Raw genomic sequence first — 22,327 nt, 5'->3', positions numbered from 1 at the left:
CCCCACACCCAATTCTCTGGGATGATCACTTCACCCCTCCCCCCACCACGTGGCTAACAGCGGGGAACATTTCTGTTCAACAGAGCAGGAACGGGCACCTCTGAACGTCCCCTTAATAAAATCGCCCCATTTCAACCAGGTGACCGTGAATGATATCACTCTCCTGAGGATAACAAAGAGCGATAAGGAATGGATGTTGTCTGCATGCCAGCAAACACCAGGACCATAGGCTACAATGCTTTGTTATGCAATGATTCCAGACTACATGCTACTGGCCTGGCGTGGTAAAGTGTCCTACCATGGCGGACGGGATAAGACAGCCCTCCCCAGAAACCTTTTGCAAAGGCTTTGGGAGTACATGAAGGAGAGCTTTCTGGAAATGTCCCTGGAGGATTTCCGCTCCATCCCCATACACGTTAACAAACTTTTCCAGTAGCTGTACTGGCCGCAATTGCCAAGGCAAATTAATCATTAATCATTAAACACGCTTGCTTTTAAACCATGTGTAATATTTACAAAGGTACACTCACCAGAGGTCCCCTGTGTGCCCTCAGGGTCTTGGATGACTTCAGGGGTTACTGGTTCCAGGTCCAGGGTGACAAACTTATCCTGGCTGTTGGGGAAACCGGTTTCTCCGCTTCCTTGCTGCTGTGAGCTATCTACATTACCTCCATCCTCATCTTCCTCGTTCCCCGAACCCTCTTCCCTGTGTGTTTCTCCAGTGAGGGAGTCATAGTACACGGTTGGGGTAGTGGTGGCTGCACCCCCTAGAATGGCATGCAGCTCCGCATAGAAGCGGCAAGTTTGGGGCTCTGCCCCGGACCTTCCATTTGCTTCTCTGGCTTTGTGGTAGGCTTGCTGTAGCTCCTTAATTTTCACGCGGCACTGCTGTGCGTCCCTGTTATGGCCTCTGTCCTTCATGGCCTTGGAGACCTTTTCTAATACTTTGCCATTTCTTTTACTGCTACGGAGTTCAGCTAGCACTAATTCATCTCCCCATATGGCGAGCAGATCCCGTACCTCCTGTTCGGTCCATGCTGGAGCTCTTTTGCGATCCTGGGACTCCATCACGGTTACCTGTGCTGATGACCTCTGCGTGGTCACCAGTGCTCTCCACGCTGGGCAAACAGGAAATGAAATTCAAACGTTCGCAGGGCTTTTCCTGTCTACCTGGTCAGTGCATCTGAGTTGAGAGTGCTGTCCAGAGCGGTCACAATGAAGCACTGTGGGATACCTCCCGGAGGCCAATAACATCGAATTCCGTCCACACTACCCCAATTCCGACCCGCAAAGGCCGATTTTATCGCTAATCCCCTCATCGGAGGTGGTGTAAAGAAACCAGTTTAAAGGGCCCTTTAAGTCGAAAGAAAGGGCTTCGTCGTGTGAACGTGTCCAGGCTTAATTCGATTTAACTCTGCTAAAGTCGACCTAAACTCGTAGTGTAGACCAGGCCTAAGATATAGTCTCCTAACACCCCCTCCATTAGTCTATGGAACGTAGCAGGTGCATTACACAAGCCGAATGGCATACGTGTCCATTCAAACAGCCCAAATGGAGTCGTCACTGCTGGCTTTTCCCAGTCTCATTCTTCCACTGCAACCTGGAAATAACCAGAAGTTAAATCGAGGGTTGAAAACACTCTTGCACTTCCTAATGCATCCAGTGACTCTTCCACCCGGGGTAGCGGGTAGGCATCCTTGTGCGTTACCTCATTCAGTTTCCTGTAGTCACAGCAAAATCGCACCCCACCATCTTTTTTTATTACAATCACTGCGGGTGATGCCCACGGACTGTGGCTTTCTTTAAGGACACCTTGAGTCACTAGGTCCAGAATGTGTTTTTTTACCTCCTGGAACACTCGTGGTGAGATCCGCCGGTGTCTCTGTTTTATCGGGACAGCATCTCCAGTGGCTATTTGGTGTGTCACTGTGGTGGTGTAACCAAAGTCCCGCTCATCCCTGGAAAAGACCTCTTGATGTTTCTCCAGTAGTGCCCGCAAACGGCCAACCTGTGTAGGGGTTAGCTGTTGCAGGTCCACTTGGACTGGAATGGGTAGCTCTCCATCATGTGCCGCTTGCGATGTGATAACCTGTGTGCCTTTTTTTACTTCTTCACCCGCAGCTCATCCCCATTTTCTTCCAAGGCCACCCCCACTGGGGGCACCACTCCTTCAGGACGGTGTACCTCTGCCACCCTGGTTCGGGGGCACCACTTTATGGCCTTCTTACTTGAGTTTAACAGCCTGACTGGCACTTTTCCTTTGCTGGCATTAGCAAGTACATTTGCAACCAGGAGCCCATTAGGTAGACTGGCCCCAGGTGTTGGCTCGACAAGCACTCTGTATCCGTCAAAGTAGCTTGGCACCCGGCAGCGTCCATCAATAATCTTCTCACTCCAGGGAGGTATAACCACCTTCTGTCTCCCTGCCACCTTAACATAGCCAATTTGTCCCGTTGGACCCAGGAAACGTCCATGTCTCTCCACTTGGGCTAGTACCCACTTCAGTGTAGCGTCCTTCCTAGGCTGCTCATGACGGTTCATCTCCTGGGTTCCTTCTCCTACCACCAGTAATTCTTTCAGTTCTCTTATAATATTCATCCTGAGAATTCCCAGTACTCTGTTCTCTATTAAAGTCTTTCCTGAAGCTGTGTCCTTTAGGATAAAGATGCATTTCCCAGGGATTGTTCGACCCATGTACCCTACATCAGCTTCAAGACACCCCACCACAGGGATGGCAAGTCCATTAGCTGCCGTTAGCTGTACAAATCGGGTATTATGCATGGTCAGATCTCTCTCTTTTAAGTAGTTTCGGAAATATGATTCAGAAATAGTGGTGACTTCTGAGCCAGTGTCTATCAAACAGCGGGTTCTCACCCCTGCTATGGTTATATCCACTGTCAAGCAGTCCCCGAAAGCTCGGCCACAGAAGTCGTTGAATACACTAACATCATCAGGGTCCTTTTCCTCGCTGCTGACACGCTGCCCTTTTCCTAGGGACAGCCGTAGAAACCCTTCAGTCCCCACTTGGCCTTCTGATGGTTGGCTGCTGGCTCCTGGTGCCTCCTGAATTTCAGGCGCCTGGGACTCCAGTCTCCTTCTCAGTGTACAATCTCAGCTAGTATGTCCCGGCCTTTCGCAAGTGTAACAAATGTATCTTCCCAGCTCATCCTTCAGTGGAGATCTTCGGGATCCTGGGGCCCTTGGATATCTTGGCATATTAGTGGGGGGGTTTCCTTTCATTACCTCAGTCATCACTTTCAGCATCTCCCCCTGCTGGACCACCAGTTTTTGGACAGCTTCACTTAAGCTTTCCAATGTTAGCTGTGTTTGGGGCAGGGCTTTTTCCCCAGCAGCTGCATTCACAAGGCTGCCACTTCGTGTACTGGGGTTAGTCTTGGCCGTCTCTGCCACAGGAACTTCCTCTTCTTCTGACCACATAATAGCAGCCTGCATGAGTTCATGGAACTTCTTACTGGGCTCTTCCTTAAACCTCCTTTTCATTTCACGGCAGAGGGAGTCGTCGCGGAGCCCCAGCACCAACTGTTCTTTCAGAACCGTATCTGGGTCTGGAACTCGTTGAGAATCTCGCCGCTCCACTCTGCTCATTTTCTCCTGGAGGTCATATGCATATGCCCGGATAGTTTCACCGGGCTCCTGCTTTCTCTCAAAGAACTCCTTTAGTCGGGTTCCAATAGGTACCTTGTCTCCATACACTTCCAGGAGGAGTTCAAATAACTTTAGCACATCTTTCTTGTCTGCCACTGCCATGAACTTTACTGTGGCCTTGGCCTGGCCCTTGAGGTGCTCCTCTATGAAGTCTACATGATCTTCTTCAGGTACTCTTAGCACACGCAGAGCTGCCTTCACAGACTTGACCCACTCCTCTACTGTAATGTCTCCTGGTCTTGTCAGGAAGCCACCAAACTCTGTGACCTTCCGCTCCTGTGGGACATAAATAGTAGGGGGGTTCTTAGCTTCTGCTCCCTGTTGGTCTATCACTGCCTTAGCCAGTGATAAGGCTTCTCTCTGTTCTGTTCTAGCTTGCTGTAATGCCTCAGCTTGGTTTGATAATCTGCGCTGAAGTTCAGCAAACTGGGCCGTAGTTCTTCAATTCCAGCCATGGTAGGATGCTCAACCAGCCCCGGACAGTGCAACTAGAATTCAACCAGTAAACCAATGGGGTGGACCCTGTGGATAGGATCCTGTTCGTGACGCCAATTATGTAAGCGGGGGAATAGTCCCGCTATTGTGGGGAACTTTCCTGGCTTCTGCACTACCCCAGTGAAGTGGGCTAGCAAAACTATCTGAGTCCTCGCTCCCACTCCCTGTACCCAGAGGCCTCCCTGCCCTTGCGGGCTCCCCTTCCACTCTCCTGTCTGGCAGAGTCCTCGTAACCCCAACAAGGCTGGGCCCAGGATTCCTGGGGGGCTCAACCCCAACCCTGCTGTGGTCACCTAGGACAGGGGCTAGGGTGTCCCCACTCCGGGGTACTCTCTCTGACCCACTGATTATTCCATACAATTTAAAGCAAATACAAGTTGTTTAATTAACAATTAATCTAAAGAAAAAAACACGGGAAAATGGGAGAGGTTAAAGGAAAACCCATCACCCGGCTCTGTGGCCGGGAACATCACAAACAGTGTCTCTGGAACGTCAGGGCACTTCGCTGTCTGTTCCTTATAGGTCCCAGGCTCCTTCTCAGGCCCTGGCTGTGCTGGAGGGATGCTGTGGGTTGGACACTTGCAATGGTGGTGATCGCACACCTCCGGGCTTTGAGTGGTGGGACCCTTCGTCCCAGCGTTACCCCCCGTCAGGTTACGGTCCGTCCCCCCAGTCTGGCCTGCAAGGGCCCTTGTCTGGGGGTGTCTTTCTGTGCTGGGCCCTTTGCCCAGGGTCCCCCCTTGGCTGGCCCCACTTGCTCACCACACCTGGCTCTGTGGCTGCAGCTCTGCTCCCAGCACCAGATCTGCTCTCCCTGGGCCGCGTCTCTGGCTCTGTGGCTGCAGCTCTGGCCCCTTTGGATCTGGCCCGGTTCTGCTCTCCAGCTCAGCTTGGGCCCCTGCTCTCTCCTTAGCTCGGCCCCACTCAGTCTGACCCAGGCCATTCCAGCTCACACGGAGAACGGGACCCACCCTGGCCTCCTGTCTCACTGATTAGCTGCTCGCCCTGTCAATCAGGCTGACCTGGAGCATTGGCCTCTCGCCATTGTTCCTGGGGACTGTCAGTCTCAGGGTCCTGATTTGCCCTCGACCCCTCCCCTTTTAGTGCTGGGAGCTAGCAACACCCTCACTGAGTGTTAGTACGGGGGCAACAGTCCCCTTACATACAGCACCGCAGATTGAGATTAAATCTCAGGACAAACTTCCTCACTGTAAGAGCAGTAGGACAATGGAACAGATGCCTAGGGGGGTCGTGGAAGCTCCTTCACTGGAGGGTTTCAAAGGCTAGCCGACTGTCTGGGATGGTTTAGAGACAGCAAACCTGGCATCTTGGTACGGCTTAGACTAGATAACCTGTGCGGCTCCTTCTAACTCGATGGTTCTATGATTCTATGAGTTAACGTCCCTCTTCTGCACTGACGACAAGGCCTTAAGGGTTGGCTCCTGGCCCTCACAGCAGGTAGCTCCAGCCAGGCCTTTCCCTCTGGCTGGGATGGGGGAAGGTGCTCCCTGACGCTTCCCTGACGCTGGATCCCCACAGCACTTGGTCCCACATGGATCAGTCACCAAGCCCCTGGACTGTCTCTAGCTCCCATGTTTGTAACCTTTCCCCCTGAGCTCTGACCGGCTCAGCTCTCGGTGAGTGTGTGGAACCTGCAGGGCTGCTTGTCCTGCCTGGAAACTTCCTGTATAGCCCCAGAGATGGCTACTGAGGCCGTGTCTCCGCTACAACGTTATGTCGGCGTTCAGCCACCAACGTTTGTGTATCGCTGGACATGTGTCCACTTGGCTGCTTGTACCAGTGCTGCTCATACTCACCAGGAGTGCTTGTGTAACACACTAACTTTTGATTCCACACGTGCCCCCTCTCGTCCCATGTTACCGCCGGAGCAGTGAGCAGGTTCTGTCTCTTTGGACAGCAGATCTCCCCCTGGCTGGTCACACACAGGAAAAGATGCGGATTTGGACAGTCGTGGATGCCCATAGGATAGGGCCGGCCTTCGGGGCGGGCGATGTGGCGGAGGCGGGGAGAGGGCACAGGCTTCCCCAGGCCCAGCCCCTCCACTGCATGACCTCCAAAACCCAACCGCACACGCATTTACGCTTTCGCCAGAACCCCACCCACAAGAGGGGGCCATAAAAGGCTGGGCACAGGGGGCTGCAACAATGTGAATAGTGGGGTGCTGAGAGCCACTGAACCGAACTGTAACCCTGCATGGGATGGAAACCGCTTCCAGCCAGGGGGAGTGGCAGCCCCCCTAGATCCAGCACCTATGGCCATGCGCTGCTGACAGAGCGCTGTCTTCCTCTTCCTCCCCCACCTCCTTCCCCCATCGAACTGTCTCTCCCCTTCACTCCTCCCCCTCTATCCTCATCCAACCATCTCTGCCCTCCCCCTTCTTCCCCATCCAACCACCTCTCCCTTCCCCTCCACTCCCTCCCCCTTGCCCTACTTCCTCCATCCAACCGTCTCTGCCCTCCCCTCCACCCCATCCTTCCTCCCTGACCTCCCTGCCCCTCCCCCAGAGATGCTGTCAGACAGAGGCTGTAACCAGCAGGCTGCTGAAAGGACCCACAGGCTAGTGATCAGGGGCTCGGCTCAGCGCGAAGGCAGGAGAATGGCGAGGGACAATATCTATGAGAACATGCCGATGACGGAAGCTGCTCCCCAGCCCAAAGGTAAGCATAAGATGCTGCACCAGACCCTGGACTCCCGCTGGTCTCTCCTTGGCTTTGCGGTCTCTGCAGAGCGTTCTGGGCAGCGATCGCTTGATCCACTGACCACGTCCCCAGAGCTCAGCCTGGTGCTGTCTAGACAGCCCCACGGGCAGTGGGCGAGGGTGCTCGGTCAGTGCTCCCCAGTGCAATCTCTCTCCTGCCAGTCCCCAACGGGAGAAGGTCACAGGGGGGAGAGATGGGAGTCCCTGCACAGCATCCCAGCCTCCTGCTGGCCAGCGCAGTGCCATGGGCTGGCCATAAAAGCCATCCAGGGTCCCCCTCCCCAGCTCACTGCCACCATCAGCCTCTCCCAGGAGGAGATCACCAGGGTCTAATCCTCACAGCCCCCATCTCTGGGGACCAGTTCCCTCTCATCCCCCCATTTCACAGTGACACCGCCTTTCCTTACCCTCTGCCCCTTCCCGGCCCGAGCAAATGCTTCTAACCATGAGCAGGGGTAGGGAGATGCTAGCTTGGGGTGCGGGGGAGGGAACCTGTTCCTCCAAGGATAAGGAGCAAATGGAGCTGGAAATGCTGAGATAAGGACCAGGCTGTTTTCCTAAAGCTCCCAGCACAAGGGGCCCCTGTCAATGCTTTGGCTGGGTGACCGGGCAACAAAATGGCAGATGAAATTCAATGTTGATAAATGCAAAGTAATGCACATTGGAAAACATAATCCCAAGTATACCTATAACATGATGGTATCTGAATTAGCTGTTTCCACTCAAGAGAGGGATCTTGGAGTCATTGTGGAGAGTTCTCTGAAAACATCCACTCAATGTGCAGCGGCGTCAAAAAGGTGAAGAGAATGTTGGGAATCATTAAGAAAGGGACAGATAGTAAGACAGAAAATATCATATTCCCTCTATATAAATCCATGGTACACCCACACCTTGAATACTGCGTGCAGATGTGGTCGCCCCATCTCAAAAACGATATATTGGAATTGGAAAAGGTTCAGAAAAGGGCAACAAAAATGATTAGGGGTATGGAACGGCTGCCATATGAGGAGAGATTAATAAGACTGGGACTTTTCAGCTTGGAAAAGAGACAAGTAAGGGGGGATATGACTGAGGTGTATAAAATCATGACTGGTGTGGAGAACGTAAATAAGGAGGTGTTATTTACTCCTTCTCATAACACAAGAACTAGGGGTCACCAAGTGAAATTAATAGGCAGCAGGTTTAAAACAAACAAAAGGAAGTATTTCTTCACACAAAGCACAGTCTGTCTGTAGAACTCCTTGTCAGAGGATGTTGTGAAGGCCAAGACTATAACAGAGTTCAAAAAAGACTCAGATAAGTTCAGGCCAATAGGTCCATCAATGGCTATTAGCCAGGATGGACAGGGATGGTGTCCCTAGCTTCTTTGCCAGAAGCTGGGAATGGGCGACAGAGGATGGATCACTTGATGATTCCCTGTTCTCTTCATTCCCTCTGGAGCACTCATTGGCCACTGTTGGTAGACAGGATAGTGGACTGGATGGACCATTGGTCTGACCAACTCTGGCCGTTCTTATGTTAGGTTGGGCAGGTGTCAACTGAACAAAGGCCTTCTCCGGGGGTTTGTTTATCCCCTTTGGTTTCAGTGCAATCCAGATGCTGTGTGCCAGCTGTTCTGGTTTCAAACACATGAAAGATGCCCAGGAAGGGTCAGGAGACAGGCAGGGAGACGGGGCTGATGAATGTGGAGGGTGCGGGTGAGGATGTGAGGTTCAGTAGGCAGCTGCAGCTATGCACCGAGCTCAGCTAGACTCTCTGCAGCGACAAAGGAAAACACAAGGAAATGTAGCCGCCGTGGGTGACAGAGAAGCTCCTCCCAGAATCTGTTTCAGTAAAGGCTGAGAACTGTAAACTCAGTACATTAGAGACAGGCAGCTTCACCCTTTGGTTAGCGTGAGAGAAACCACTTCTGCAATATAAGGGGATTATCTGTGCATCTGAATGTTGTCTGCTGGTTCCAGGAAACACACCCCATGGGTGAGCTGCGCTAGCTAATGGCTGAGGCCCAGATCAGACAGGGAGGGGGTGCTTATGGGTATGGGTTATTAGACAGGGATGCTGTAGAAAGGCCCTTCTGAGCACACTGCTGCTGTCAGCCCCACTTTTCTCTTGCAAAGAATCATTTTCCCCTCATTTCACTGCCTCATTGTTTTGATATTTCATAAGTTGGTTCAGGTTCCTTTTCTCATTTAAAAATACTCCTTTGGGCATGAACTTCACAAGCCCTAAACTTCCCTCTCAAGAAATGCTGAGGCAGGGGAAAGTCCTGCTCCCAGATCTCTCTCACAGGACGCCTGCCTGGCACTAGAGTCACTCCTGATTTAGGGAGGGTCACTTTCCACGTTGGAGTTCAGGTCGGTTCTGACCTTATTTGGCCTGTTCTGCTGTTGCTGTTAACCACAGTCAGGGAATAGGAGGCTGAGCAGGTATTGGATTTGGGGGATGGAGTTTCCTCGGTCAGTGGCATTTGAGCTGTAACTTTCCATGGATACGTTTCTTCTTCTCCTTCAAGGAAATCCTCCCAAGACATCGGTCCCTTGGCGGCCCAGGGCGGGGGGCATCGTCACTGCTGTCCTTCTCCTCCTGAGTCTGGCCCTGGCCACGTCCCTCCTGGCTGTGACACTTCTATGTAAGTTCAACTGCAGCTCCAAGCCCAACGTTTGCCAACTTCCATACAGGCCAGCTGGGTTGAATGGGGGGGGGGGGGTACCCCCACATTTCAACAGAATATCGACCGTGTTTCCAGTCTGTCCCTCCAAATAAATCTCCTACTCCAGGGAGTTCGAATGGAGTTGTAAGATCTTGCCCTGCTGGTTTGATACTAGCACAAACTTTCTAAGTCTAACGATGGTCCAGCACTGGCACAGGTCACCTAGGGAGGCTGTGGAATCCCCATCACGGGAGGTTTTTAAGGACAGGTTAGACACCCACCTGTCAGGGATGGTCTGGGTGAACTTCATCCTGCCTGAGCATCACCTCAGTGACTTCAGATCACACGTGGCAGCCCCACGTGCTCAACCTGCGCTCTGAGGGTCACGCTGGGTCCTTTCCTGACCACCTATCACCAGCGTGAGCCTCAGCCCCAGGTGTGCTCATGGCACAATGGAAATGCCCTACGGAGAGACCGGACGGCCCAGTGGTTCGGGCGCTTGTCTGGGGGCTCAGACTGCTGGGTTTAATTCCCTGCTCTGCCAAAGAGTCCCTGCCCTGGAGCCAGCAAACAGAGCTGAAAACAGGGAGTTGGAGTGGAGAGCTCTTGGAGGAGAGGGGAGACAAGCCCCTGTTCCTTAGGGGCAGTGAGTGGCACAGACGACTGATGCCTCCCCATGCTGGGGGGCCACAATCTAAAGGGGAGGACACATGACCGCCCCACGTGTCTCCTCTGCCCAGCAACCCCTGCGCCGAGCCCAGGGCCACCATGCAGTCCCCGCCCCACCAGAGTTACCTGCAGGGGGCTCTGTCCTTCTCCCGCTGCACCTCCCCTGTCCCCCAGCACATTCGGCCGCTCTCCCTGGCAGCCGGGCCGGGGCGAGGAGCAGGAGGGAGCCACGTCTCATGCAGCTGAAGCCGGTCGCTCCAGGTCACTGCTCTGTGCAGGGCAGCAGCTGCCTGAGAGAGTCTGGCTGGGGGCGCGGCGCTGGGTCACCCCCACCAGGGCCTGGCTGCTGGGGACAGGGGCCGAGCGAGCCGGAAACGTGCCGGGGGGAGATGGGACTCCAGCTTACTCGACCCCTGTCCCTGGTAGCCTGGCCTGGACGGGGTAGCCCCCGCCACCTCCCCAACCAGGCTCTCTCAGGCAGCCGCTGCGCTGCACAGAGCAGAGACCCTGAGCGGCCGACATGAGAAGTGGCTGGTCCTGTCCCTTCCAATTCCTGCCCGGGCCCGGCTGCCAGGGACGCGGCCAATCATGCCGGGGGTCAGCCACAGTGGGAGAAGGACAGAGCCCCTCTTCCTCTGCCCCCCTCCCGGCCCGACATGCCAAGCAGAAATCTGGGGGGGGGCACTTCACCCTGCAACACACCCCCTATGCGTCGCCTCTGGCGAGTGGGTTCTTGAGAGTTTGCTTGCTGGTTTGTTGTGTTCAGTTTGCAGAGGCTGGTATGGGCAGGGCGCTGAGACATGCAGAGCCTGTGATCACATCAGATCAGGGGCGGGGCTTCCCTGGTTAGGGGGCCTATAAAGGCAACCGGCCAGTGGCAAAGAAGCCAGCAAACAACTGGAATAAGGGGACTTAGCGTGCGCCATTGTAAGGAGAGTTTGGGGGAGGGGCGTTGGCGTTCTGTTTTTGTGTTGTGTGGAGTTTTCTTTCTCCTTGACAGGCGCTTAGGTGGGAAGGGTGTGACAGACACAGAGGCAGCAGTGGTAGTGACACAAGCAATGGAAGAGACAGTGAAGATGACCAGATGTGGAAGCTGCGGGATGATCCTGGAGCAGGTACCTGAAAAAAGCTTGTTTGTATAAAGTGCCGCCTGAGAGAGCTGATGGAAGAGAAGAGCCGAGGTTTGGAGATGCAGATGGAAACTATGGTTGAGTTTTGAAGGGGATTCGAGCAGATGATGGAGGGAAGACGAGAGGAGGCTGAAGGGAAAACTCAAGACTGGCAGATCCAAGCTGGACTGGAGAACATGGAGGGGAGACTGCTGGGTGAATAAAGTGGCCAGTGAAAACATTATTATGAGAACCGGGCAGAGGAAAAGACCAGTTAGTGAAGGAGAAGTATAGTTCAGGAATAGGTTTGCTGAGTTGGAAAGTGAAGAATGCTTGCAGCAGGGAGTAGCCGAAGGTGGGAGGGCCAGGAAGAAGAGAAGAGCAGTTAGTCCTACAAGAAGAGGGGAAGAGTCAATGTACATACCCAGAGTTCGGAGCCCCAGGAGGACAGAGGAGGACTTGCAGTAGATAGCAAGGGAGAACAAAAGACAAGAGGACTTGCATGCAGAAGGAACAGGAGGAAGGCTGGAGAATGGCACCAACACCAGGAAGAGGCAGGTCTACGTGATTGGTGACTCCTTATTAATGTAACCCTTCTGCCAGGCTGAGTTGATAGCAGCAAGGGCCGGGTTCAGTACCTAGGGGTCCTCTCCCAACAACATAAGACAAAACCAGCTCAAGCCCCCCACCCAGTGACCTGGGAAAATTCTTACACACACCCCTGGGCGCCTCAAATAGGAAATACTTCCCCTCTCGCAAGCACAGTCCCGGTGTAGCAGAAAATGTTTAATAACATTAGGTAAACAACATCAGCATTAAATTGGGGAAACAGCACAACTAGGGTTCATAAACCAAACCATGAGCAAAGACCCACCCCAGCAAATTGGGCCGTGTCCTTTCCCTTTGGTTCTTGAGTCCAGCAACCCAAAAATCACCCAAAGTCCCAAAAGTCCAACAACCCAAAAGTCTCTGTCGCTGGTCAGTGCAGCCCCAAAGTTCAAAAGTTTATCTGCAGAGTTTTACCTCCCAGCCTGGGTGGAAATGGAGGGGTGGGGAAAGGGGGGGCGTGGAGTGTTAAGGGGCACCTTACATGGTCCGAGGCCGACTGCCCCGCCTCTCCGTGGGGTTCTGCTGCAGCCTTCACCACAAGCCGCTCCGCTCCTCCAGCCGTCCCATAAGCCGCTCCAGCCATCCCCGCAAACTGCTCAGCTCCACTCCGCCCCGCTCGCCATTCCATGGGCCGCTCCAACCGTCCCACAAACTGCTCTGCTCTGCCAGCCGCTCCGCTCCACCGGCCATCCCACAAACTCCTCCACTCTACCAGCCACTTAACAATATAGCTTCAGACTCCCCCAGTAGTTAACTCAGCAGTCAGTGATCTCAGCTCTTAGTAACTTTAATTCTTCAGTGATTTCAACTTGTAGTAGGGGAGCCCCAGTGCTGGTGCACCACTGGCCCAAAGTGAATTCAGCTTAGCAGCCTGCAACCAGACTCCTAATGGAATCAGAATTAGCTCTGACACCCAACAGTAAAGAGAGAGAAGGAAATACAACTGGTGTTTCAAACTTGCAAAAGGATCCACACCACCAGGTGCAAATACCTGCCCCCCACCTCACTCACTTCACTGGGTTTTGGAATCCATGTCCCTTGTCTAGCAAGTGCTACATAGTTGATGGTGAGACCCTCTGTCATAAAACAGTTTCATTGTCCTTGGTTCACATAATCAGGGTAACAACACTTTATTCTTCCTGCCCAGGAATGGACTGGGTTGAAGAACTCAAGGATCTGAAAGTGGGGGAGGCTTGGAATTACTTTAAGTCAAAGTTGCAGAAGCTCCCTGAAGCCTGCATCCCAAGCAAGGGGAAAAACTTCCTAGGGACGGCTTGCGGACCAGGCTGGATAAACGAGCGTCTCACACAGGTGATTAAGAGAAAGCAGAAATCCTACAAGGAATGGAAGATGGGAGGGATCAGCAAGGAAAGCTACCTCTTGGAGATCAGAAAGTGCAGGGAAAAGTGACAACTGCCAAGAGCCAAGCAGAGCTGGACCTTGCAAAGGGAATTAAAATGAACAGTAAATGGTTCTATAGCCATATAAACAAAAAGGGACTGCCAAAGATGGAGGATGTGTTGGAGACTGAAGATAATCTAGGCATGGGCAAATGACTAAGCAAATACTTTGCCTCCATTTTTAATAAATGGAATGAGGAGTTTAGGGGTAGTGGCAGGCTGGCTAATGGGAACGAGGATAGAATGAGGTGGAAGTCAAACTCGAACAGCTTAATAGAACCAAACTGGGGGGTCTCGATAACCTCCATCCAAGAATATTAAAGGAACTGGCACGTGAAATGGAAAGCCCACCAGCAAGAACTTTTTAGTGAATCCATAAACTCAGGGGTCAGACCCAGTGACTGGAGAATTGCTAATGGAGTTCCTATTTTTTAGAAACAGGAACAAAGTGATCCGGAAAACTACAGACCTTTTAGTTTGACCTCAATTGTATGTTAAGTCTTTGAACTAATTAGGAAGGAGAAAGTAGTTAGGGGCATAGATGTTAACGGTAAATGGGATAAAATACAACACAGTTTTACAAAAGATCGATCATGCCAGACCAACCTTCTCTTTCTTTGAGAAGATAACTGATTTTTTAGACAAAGGAAATGCAGTAGATCTCATCTATCTGGATTTCAGGGCATTTGATACAGTTCCACATGGGAAATTATTAGTCAACTTGGAGAAGATGGGGATTAATATTGCTGTTAATCCCTACGTGCATGACCATGACATTTGCACTACTGAATTTCATCCCATTTCTACTACTCCAGGTTTCAAGGTCATCCAGCTCTACTCGTATGATATTCCGGTCCTCCTCTATGCTGGCAATACCTCCCAACTCTGTGTCATCTGCAGATTTCATTAGTGCACTCCCCCTTTTTGTGCCAAGGTCGTTAATGAAAATGTTAAATAAGATTTATCCCAAGGCCGATCCCTGAGGAACTCCACTAGTAACTTCCCTCCAGCCTGACAGTTCACCTTTGAGCATGACCCGTTGTAGTCTCCCATTTAACTTGGTCTTGATCAACCTTTCAATGGGGTCGGGAAGGAATTTTCCCCAAAATCAGACTGGCAGAGACCCTGGGGTTTTTTTACCATCCTCTGACAGCCCGGGGCACGGGTCACTTGCAGATTTCAACTAGTGTCAATGCTGGATTCTCTGTAACTTGAAGTATTTAGATCATGATTTGAGGACTTCAGTAACTCAGCCAGAGGTTATGGGCCTATTACAGAAGTGGGTGGGTGAGGTTCTGTGGCCTGCAGGAGGTCAGATTATGATCATGATGGGCCCTTCTGGCTGTAAGGTCTATGAGACCTGTCTCTGCCTCAGTTCTCCACCTGTAAAACGGGGAGAGGAGATTTCCCTACTTCACAGGGGTGTCGTGCGACATTAAATAATATATTAAAGCCTGTGAGGTGCTCAGATACTGCAGTGAAAGGAGCCAGAGACGTACGGTGGATCGCGGGAAAGGTTCCGCAGACACCACTTAGATCAAGTCTGTTGATGATGCACAAGCTGGAAGAGAAGCTGCTCCCTGGGGCATCGTGTTGGCCCTGCAGCACTAAGGGGAGTGAAGGCTGATTTTTAGGGACAGATGCTCTGCATGTGTCAATCGAAGTAGCTCCTCTGAAGTCTGATTGACACCATCTGAGCAGCTGGCCAGTAGTCCTGCAAGCCCAGATCCTCAGGGCATTTGGGCTCCTGGTTTCCATTGGAATCACTGGGAGTTTGGGGCCTGAACACCTCTAAGGGTCTGGACCTACAGTTAGGGACAGGCCCCTGAGACACACCAGGAGCAGAGCTGTCAGGATGGTTAATAAGCACTTGGATGGCCACAGGGCCCAGAAGCTGCACCCAGGTCCTGCTTTCCATAGTGCTAGGGGCTGCACAAACACTCAGGAAAATGAGGTCATAGAATCACAGAACCATCGGGTGAGAAGGGACCGCAAGGGAATCCAGTCTAACCCCTGCCAAGATGCAGGATTTGGTGTGTCTGACCCATCCCAGACCGACGGCTCCAGCCTCCTTTTGAAAACCTCCAGTGAAGGAGCTTCCACAACCCCCCGAGGCGTCTGGTCCATCGTCCTGCTGGTCTCACAGGAAGGAAGCTTTTCCTGAGATTTAATCTCAATCTGCTCTGCTGGAGTTTGTAGCTCCCTGCTCCAAAGAGCTGACACCCTATGTTAAGACGGTGTAACATACACCAGGAGAGAACCCCAAATGGGGCCCTGGCTTTGCCTGTGTCTCTCCTCGGGAGGGAAGGTTTCCAAGATTAAAATAAAAGAAGTCATAGAGAATTGGTTCGCACTCGGAGCATATTCCTTCTCCGGGCCTGGCTGGTCTCCAGCCGCAGTTCAGTTCAGTCGCTGACCTGCAGACATGTGATTTCTAGATCTCCGGGCACAGAGCAAGCTGCAAGCGATTGAAGAAGCGGTGCAGAAGCTCCAAGTCTCTCTGCAGCCTGACAACCCCTCGGACGCCTCAGCAAAGGGATCGGACAGTAAGTCACAGGACGAGGGTCTTAGGCATCAGGGTCGGCTCCCCTCCCTTGGCCTAGAAGCTGAGCACTCTCCGGCCTATAGGGATGGTGGGTGCCTGGCATCCTCCTACTCCCCTCCATAGACGTCCCTGCCAGGTGGTCCCGGCCCCCATCTAATGAGCTGCTGCTCTGCCCATTCCTCTGCCAACGGAGGCTCTGTTCCCAGGGACGGGCGGCTGCTCCAGCTTCCCTCCTAGCTCCCTTCCTGGCAGTGGCAGGCTGGCTGCATCCGCCCCACGCTCCTAAGCAGGGTGACTAGTGGTCACATCTTCTGTCCTTTCCCTGTTGCTCCCTTCGCTCCAGAGTTTTCACCATGGCCCTGTATTGTCAGGATTGCATTCGCGGGACAGACGGATGCAGCTCATTAGACATACGGGGGCGAGTTCAGACCCTGGTGTAAGCAGGACGTCAGTGGAGCTGCACTCGTGGGTCTCAATTCCCCCCAGGCCCTGAGCCCCTCCTATGCTGCTCCAATAATTTGGGTAACAGCCACAGTCCCATTGCTGGAGGCAGAGCGCCCCCTTGTGGCCACGTCTCACAACGCTCTGTCTGTCTGGCACCTGGCTGCACATACAAACTGGTCCATGGATCAGGCTATTAAGCGTCCAATCAGAAGATGGGCCTGAACTAAACCCCGGCACGGAACACGCCGGAAAGCTGTGCTGTTCAAAATCCCAGCCTGGAGCCCAGGGCCATGGCTCGGGTCTAGGGATGTTCTTGCAGCCCCAGCTCTGCCCCATGCTGCAGGTGACCCACTCACAGCTCACAAGGTGGGAGCGATTGGGAAGAGGAGGCTGGGGAGATTGGGGGGACAGGGTTAGAATTCAGGAGAGCTGGGGTCACTTCCCAGCTCCGCTGCAAACTTCCTGTGTGATGTTGGGCACATCTCCCTGCACCTCAGTTCCCCAGCAGAAAAATCATCCTTTATTTCTCCCACCTAGAGTCGATTTTGACTGTGAGCTGTTGAGAGCAGGGACTGTCCCCTCCTGTCCGTACAGCGCCTGGCACAGAGGGGTCTGCAGGTGCTGCTCTACCACACGTGCTGATAATCAAGTGTTCTGCATCTCCACTGAAGTCGCTGTGACTTTCTTCTAGGTCTGCAGCTATTGGATGAAGCACAGGCAGGAGTCCGGATGCTGAAAGCCCAGCTGGGTAATGTCAGTGCAATGTGTGGAGAAATCCAGATTCGTTTGGACGGTGCAGCGCGAGCAGCAGTGCAAGGTCGCTGCTGTAAGTACTAGAAGCAGTGCTGGCTGGTGTCGTTTCTCCTGGTGCTGAGGATAAACGGAGGATTTCAGGCTCCAAGGCTGACAGCGCAGCGCCTTTCACCAGCACCGAGTTCTCTTACATTAAACATCACCGGTGGCTGCACCTGGGCCCACACCGTGGTGATCAGTGTGGAGTTAAATTACACCCTGGGCCTCGTTAGCCTAATGGGAGCACCCAGCTACCAGCTCTTCTTAGATGCTCCAAACCCGTCAGCTCCCAGGCAAAAAGTGATACTGGCATTTCAGCGTATGGGGCGTTACTTTCAGAACCATCACTGAGCCAGCGCCCCCGGCAGGGTGTTGGGGGAGGTGCCAAAGTGGAAAACACCCGAGACCTTCACCACTTAAGATCACTGAAAATTGTTGATACAGAACCAGGGGCTGTTCCACCTTGGGCAGCTACATTCCCCCTCCTGAATTCCCCCTGCCAGCTCAGCTGAACAGTGAGTCTCCCCTTTCCCATTACAGCCGTGCTGCTCTGTACTGGGACCAGGGCCCATGCTCCAGCCCCGATGCAGCTGCATTTCAGTGCTGGGGGAGTGACGCCGTGGTGTCTGCTTTCTGCAGCGCTCTTTGGGATCCATCATATAGCCACAGAAGTTACTTATTGTGATGCTGAAGAATCAGGATTCAGAAGTTCCCTAAGCTTGGGGCAGCTGAAGGGCAGGGGAAATGCAGCACTAGAAACCCTGATCTCCCTGCGTGTGTCCCTGTGACTTTAGCCCGGGCGTCTCACCTCAGTCTCTGCTCCTAGGTGACGTGCTGACAGTATTCCCAGGGAGCTGGAGGTTTTACGGTGGGAACCTCTATTACTTTTCAAAAAGAAAACAGTCGTGGGACGAGGCCGAGAAGTTCTGTGTGTCTTGGAACTTACACCTGACCTCTGTCTCCTCCCAGGCAGAACAGGTGAGTGCAGGAACCTCCTAGGGGCTTGGACAATGGGTCAGTGCCTTGTGTCATACCAGAAGGAGGTGGAAGGGGGCAGCTGAGGTTCCAATTCTGCGATGTGCCTTGTGGCAAACTATCGGAAAGGATGTGAAGCCTTAGTACCAGACTCAGGGGATTCACCCATCAGTTTAAAAGCAGAGATGGGCAGAGGAACAGTGCCAGGATCTGGGGTGCCGGGGGAGGGGGATTTGGGGTCAGGCTCATTTCTGATTTTCCCTACTTCCAATGTAGCATTTCCTGCAAACCCAATGACCGTTCCCAGGGAGGACCCGCTTTGATCCCTCTGTCACGGACGCACAGGCTGTGCCCACTCTTGGCCCCGTGCGGTCCGTGGGGGGTGCCCCTTTCAGTGACACAGCCCTTCTCGGGGGTCCACTCTCTCTCGGGGTCAGGCCCCTCCACCTCCTGGAGCCACACCTCTCTGAGCCTTAGCACGTCTATCTCGGCTGTGGAACCCCTCAGGGAGTCCCCTCGCTCTGGACCCCCCGACCTCCACCCCCGAATGGGTTGATGCAACCCTGTTCTCTAGCCCTGAGCGACTCTCAGCCAGCGTAAAACAGGAGGGTTTGTTGAGCATTAAACTCAGCACAGGAAACTCCCAGGGCCTCAGGCCTGGCCTCCCTCAGCCCAGCACATCCCAGTCTCTCTGCACCCAGGTGGGCTCTGCCTGCTCCCCCTCTCCAGCCCAGAGCCCCCCTGCTTCCAGCTGGGCATCTGAGATCACCGGCCCCAAGCCCTGCCTCTGTCCATTGTCTTCTCTCCAGGTAAACAGGGTCGTAAACTAGGGCCTCCTCTCCTCGCTTCAGTCCTCTGGCTGGAACCGGCTGGTTAAGTCACTGGGTCCTCACTCTGCAGCCCATTGTCTGCCCACTGGCCAGAACCGGCTGCAACTCCTGAGCTGGGTCTCCGGGTCGGGGTCTCAGGTCACCGGTCTCTGGGGTATCCATCTTCCAGGCCATTGGCCGGGGTCCCAAGTTCCCTCTCCGATCCTCTGTAACAACAAACTCCCTCTCCCCTCACCTCGTTAAACCAGTAACACCCAGGGAAACTGAGTCCCACCCCCTCCGCATGCAAACCACTGGAACCCCACCGAAAACAAGAAAAAAAACAAGAAAATCCCCCACTCTGTCACACCCTCTCCCCAGGCCTGAGCTCCTGCTGGACAATCTAGAAGCCTGTATCTGGAGGGCTTGTGTGCGAGGGGCCATGCATCTCTCAGAGAATCCTCTCTCCCCACATGCCCACTGTAGCCCTCACCCCGGCCTCTGGGGCACTATCGGAGGAGGAAAATCCCACCCTCTGGCAGGGCTAGACTTTGCACCCAGTTCTCTGCTCCGAGCTTTGTCTCCTCCAAGGGCAGGGCGCTGGTGTGAACTCTGAGGTGCCGTCAGTCACTGCCGCAGCCCAGCTCTGAGGGGCTGTGGGGGAAGTGTTCTGAGACAGGTCGCTGCTGGTAGCCCCAGGCAGATACAGATGCAGACACAGAGATGCTCCAGGACTCCCTCAGGGTCCCCCAGCTAGTCACTGTCAGTGTTGGGGGCAGGACACAATGTCTCCCGCTGCCCAGTGCCCAGCTCCCACCACCAGACGCCCTTTCCTCTCCCCCCAAATCTGTTCAACCCAGGCAGCTGCGGCTGCATCCTGCAGCCTCTCTTGGGTGACCTGGACATGCTGCAAACTGTGTTGTGCAGGAGTTTCTCTCCAACGAGACCAAGGGAGAAGATCACTGGATTGGACTCACCGACCTGGGGACAGAAGGCCGATGGCGCTGGGTGGATGGCACAGAATACAGAGCAGACACAAGTAGCGGGTGAGTAAAGCTTGAGAGAAGTGATTATTTATTACACGTTCGGTCACAAGCTCTTTCAGGCAGTGTCTGTACGGCCCCTTGTGTCTATGCAGCACCCGGCACAGCGGGCCCGATCCTGAGGGAGGCCCCTGGGCGCTGCCACAACAGCAATGAATCCTCTCAGGAATTTCTGCTAATGCCCCTTTGCTCAGAGCAGGAGCCTAAACACGGAGCGTGTGTTCAGTGCCACTGAGACCAAGGGCCAGAGCCTCCCCTGGGGTAACTCAGCATTGACTTGAATGAACCACAGGGATTTACACCAGCTGAGGATCTGGCCCCAAGTCAACTCAGTACAGCCAGGTGAGTCTGGAGTGAGCGGCAGGTTCACGCTCTCCTTGGGATTGCACTGCGCTCTCCCCTCTGTCAGGCTGGGGAAGGGGAGGCTGTGGGGCTGGGGGCATGGCTGGAGCCAGCTGCAGTCGGTGCAGTGACCTCAGTGGGCTGTGGACGGAGCCCATAAGCAGGGCCATGAGAAGTTAATGACTGACCCCCGCTGCCCTCTCTTCCCGTTCCTGCGTTCCCATCTCGGGGGTGCCTGGGACGTGCTGTGCCACGTGCTTTGGTTCTGGGCACTGAGATCGGAGTTGCTGCTGTCAGCATTTGGAGCCAAAGACTGACTTGGGCTCTTTGCTGGCCTGTCAGGCGCAGGGCAGTTGCTACCCCCAGCCGTCAGAAGCCCTTCGTTACCATGGCCACAAGAGCTGTAGAGAACTCTGAGGGGTGGCTGGGGGGTGGATCGATTCACCGCGTCATTGCTGGGTGTCTTGGTCCCCTGCCAACCACAGAGTCCACAGAGCAGAAATACAAGGGAGGGAGAGGAATTATTCCAGCTTAGTACTAATGTGGACACGAGAACGAATGGATATAAACTGGCCGTGGGGAAGTTTAGGCTTGAAATTAGACGAAGGTTTCTGACCTTCAGAGGGGTGAAATATTGGAACAGCCTTCCGAGGGAAACAGTGGGGGCGAAGGACTTGTCTGGTTTTAAGATTAAGTTAGATAAGTTTATGGAGGGAATGGTTTAATGGAAAAACATGATTTTAGCCAAGGAATACTGAGGCATGGCAGGTAAATAGTATAATGGTTAACAAGGGTAAGGCTGGAGACTCTTGCCCGCATGCTCGGGGTTCTACTGATCGCCATATTTGGGGTCAGGAAGGAATTTTCCTCCAGGGTAGATTGGCAGAGGCCCTGGAGGTTTTTCGCCTTCCTCCGCAGCATGGGGCAGGGATCGCCAGCAGGAGGGTTCTCTGCCAATTGAAGTCACTAAGCCACAGGATTTGGGGACTTCAACAGCAGAGCCAAGGGAAAGGGTTGGGACGGCTTTGTGGCCTGCAGCATGCAGGGGGTCAGACCAGATGATCATAATGGTCCCTTCTGACCTTAAAGTCTATGAGTCTATGAGCTCAGGAATTGGCTGTGGTTCTCCCCTGAGACATTAACACTCTGATCCGTAGGTTCTGGGAGGAGAATCAGCCAGACAACTGGCATCAGGGGACAGGAGGCAGAGAAGACTGTGTTCAGATCCGCCCAAGGAAGCTGAATACGTGGAATGATGCCAACTGCACTCAGCTTTCTAGGTGGATTTGTAAGCAGGCCCATGGACCGGCTGGGCTGTGATATGCAGGTCCCAGCACCTCAGAAAGTGGCTTAATTTCCAAGCTATGGAGCATGTTTCCCAGACACCTGCCGATGAGGAGCCCTGTGCACTGGAGGGGGCCGCATGGGATGTGCATTGCAGGAACACTTTGTCTTGGTGTGATATTTCTGGCTGTAGCAGAGAGAGCTGCCCTTACGCTGCTCAGCCTGGCTGGCTTTGTAATTTGTTTGTTTCCAGGTCTGTCACTGAATAAAGTCCTTGTTTAATGGAGTTATTGTTTCATAATCACCCAATAAATAATGATTTGCTTGACTTGAATTTCTAATTTTTGCACCTTTGGATCAGATGTTATGATGATGTCAGAACCATCTATATATACATTACAAAGTCCAATTGTATCTGGTAAGCAAGGAATGTCACAAAATATGTTTGGGCCACAGAGGAGGGGCCACAGGCTCAACTGGGAGACAGCTGTTTGAATTCTCCTATCTCTGTGCCGCTGTGCCACGTATCAAAACGTGTCTGTCCCTTCCAACCCAACAGGAGCAGTCCCTCCCCAATCTGGTGTTTTTCTGCATCTCAGGCTGCTCTTCCTTCAAAGACATGTAATATTTATTCCCAAGGGCATTTAGTACTGGGAGAAAGATGACAGCCCTGAGGATTGATGTCTACAGCAGGTAGCTCTGCCGATGGACCTCTACCAACATCCCCCCTCCTCACTGGAGATGGGGCAGTTCCATCTCTGTGACCCATCCAGTTC

General features: G+C 53.3%; 1 protein-coding gene across 1 annotated transcript; it reads left to right on the top strand.

The window, feature by feature from the left end:
• Positions 1–6,717: 6,717 nt before the first annotated feature.
• LOC135983839 (C-type lectin domain family 4 member F-like) lies at positions 6,718–21,879 on the top strand. Its single transcript, XM_065597388.1, has 7 exons — positions 6,718–6,839; positions 9,393–9,509; positions 15,756–15,863; positions 16,998–17,132; positions 17,925–18,076; positions 19,810–19,928; positions 21,425–21,879. Exons 1-7 carry the CDS (start codon positions 6,779–6,781, stop codon positions 21,585–21,587), a joined length of 855 nt encoding a protein of 284 aa, XP_065453460.1. The 5' UTR covers positions 6,718–6,778; the 3' UTR covers positions 21,588–21,879.
• Positions 21,880–22,327: the final 448 nt, after the last annotated feature.

This window comes from Chrysemys picta, chromosome 5 (assembly GCF_011386835.1).
Source record: "Chrysemys picta bellii isolate R12L10 chromosome 5, ASM1138683v2, whole genome shotgun sequence".
Lineage (NCBI taxonomy): Eukaryota > Metazoa > Chordata > Testudines > Emydidae > Chrysemys > Chrysemys picta.
This window is presented reverse-complemented; position numbering and strand designations above follow the sequence as displayed.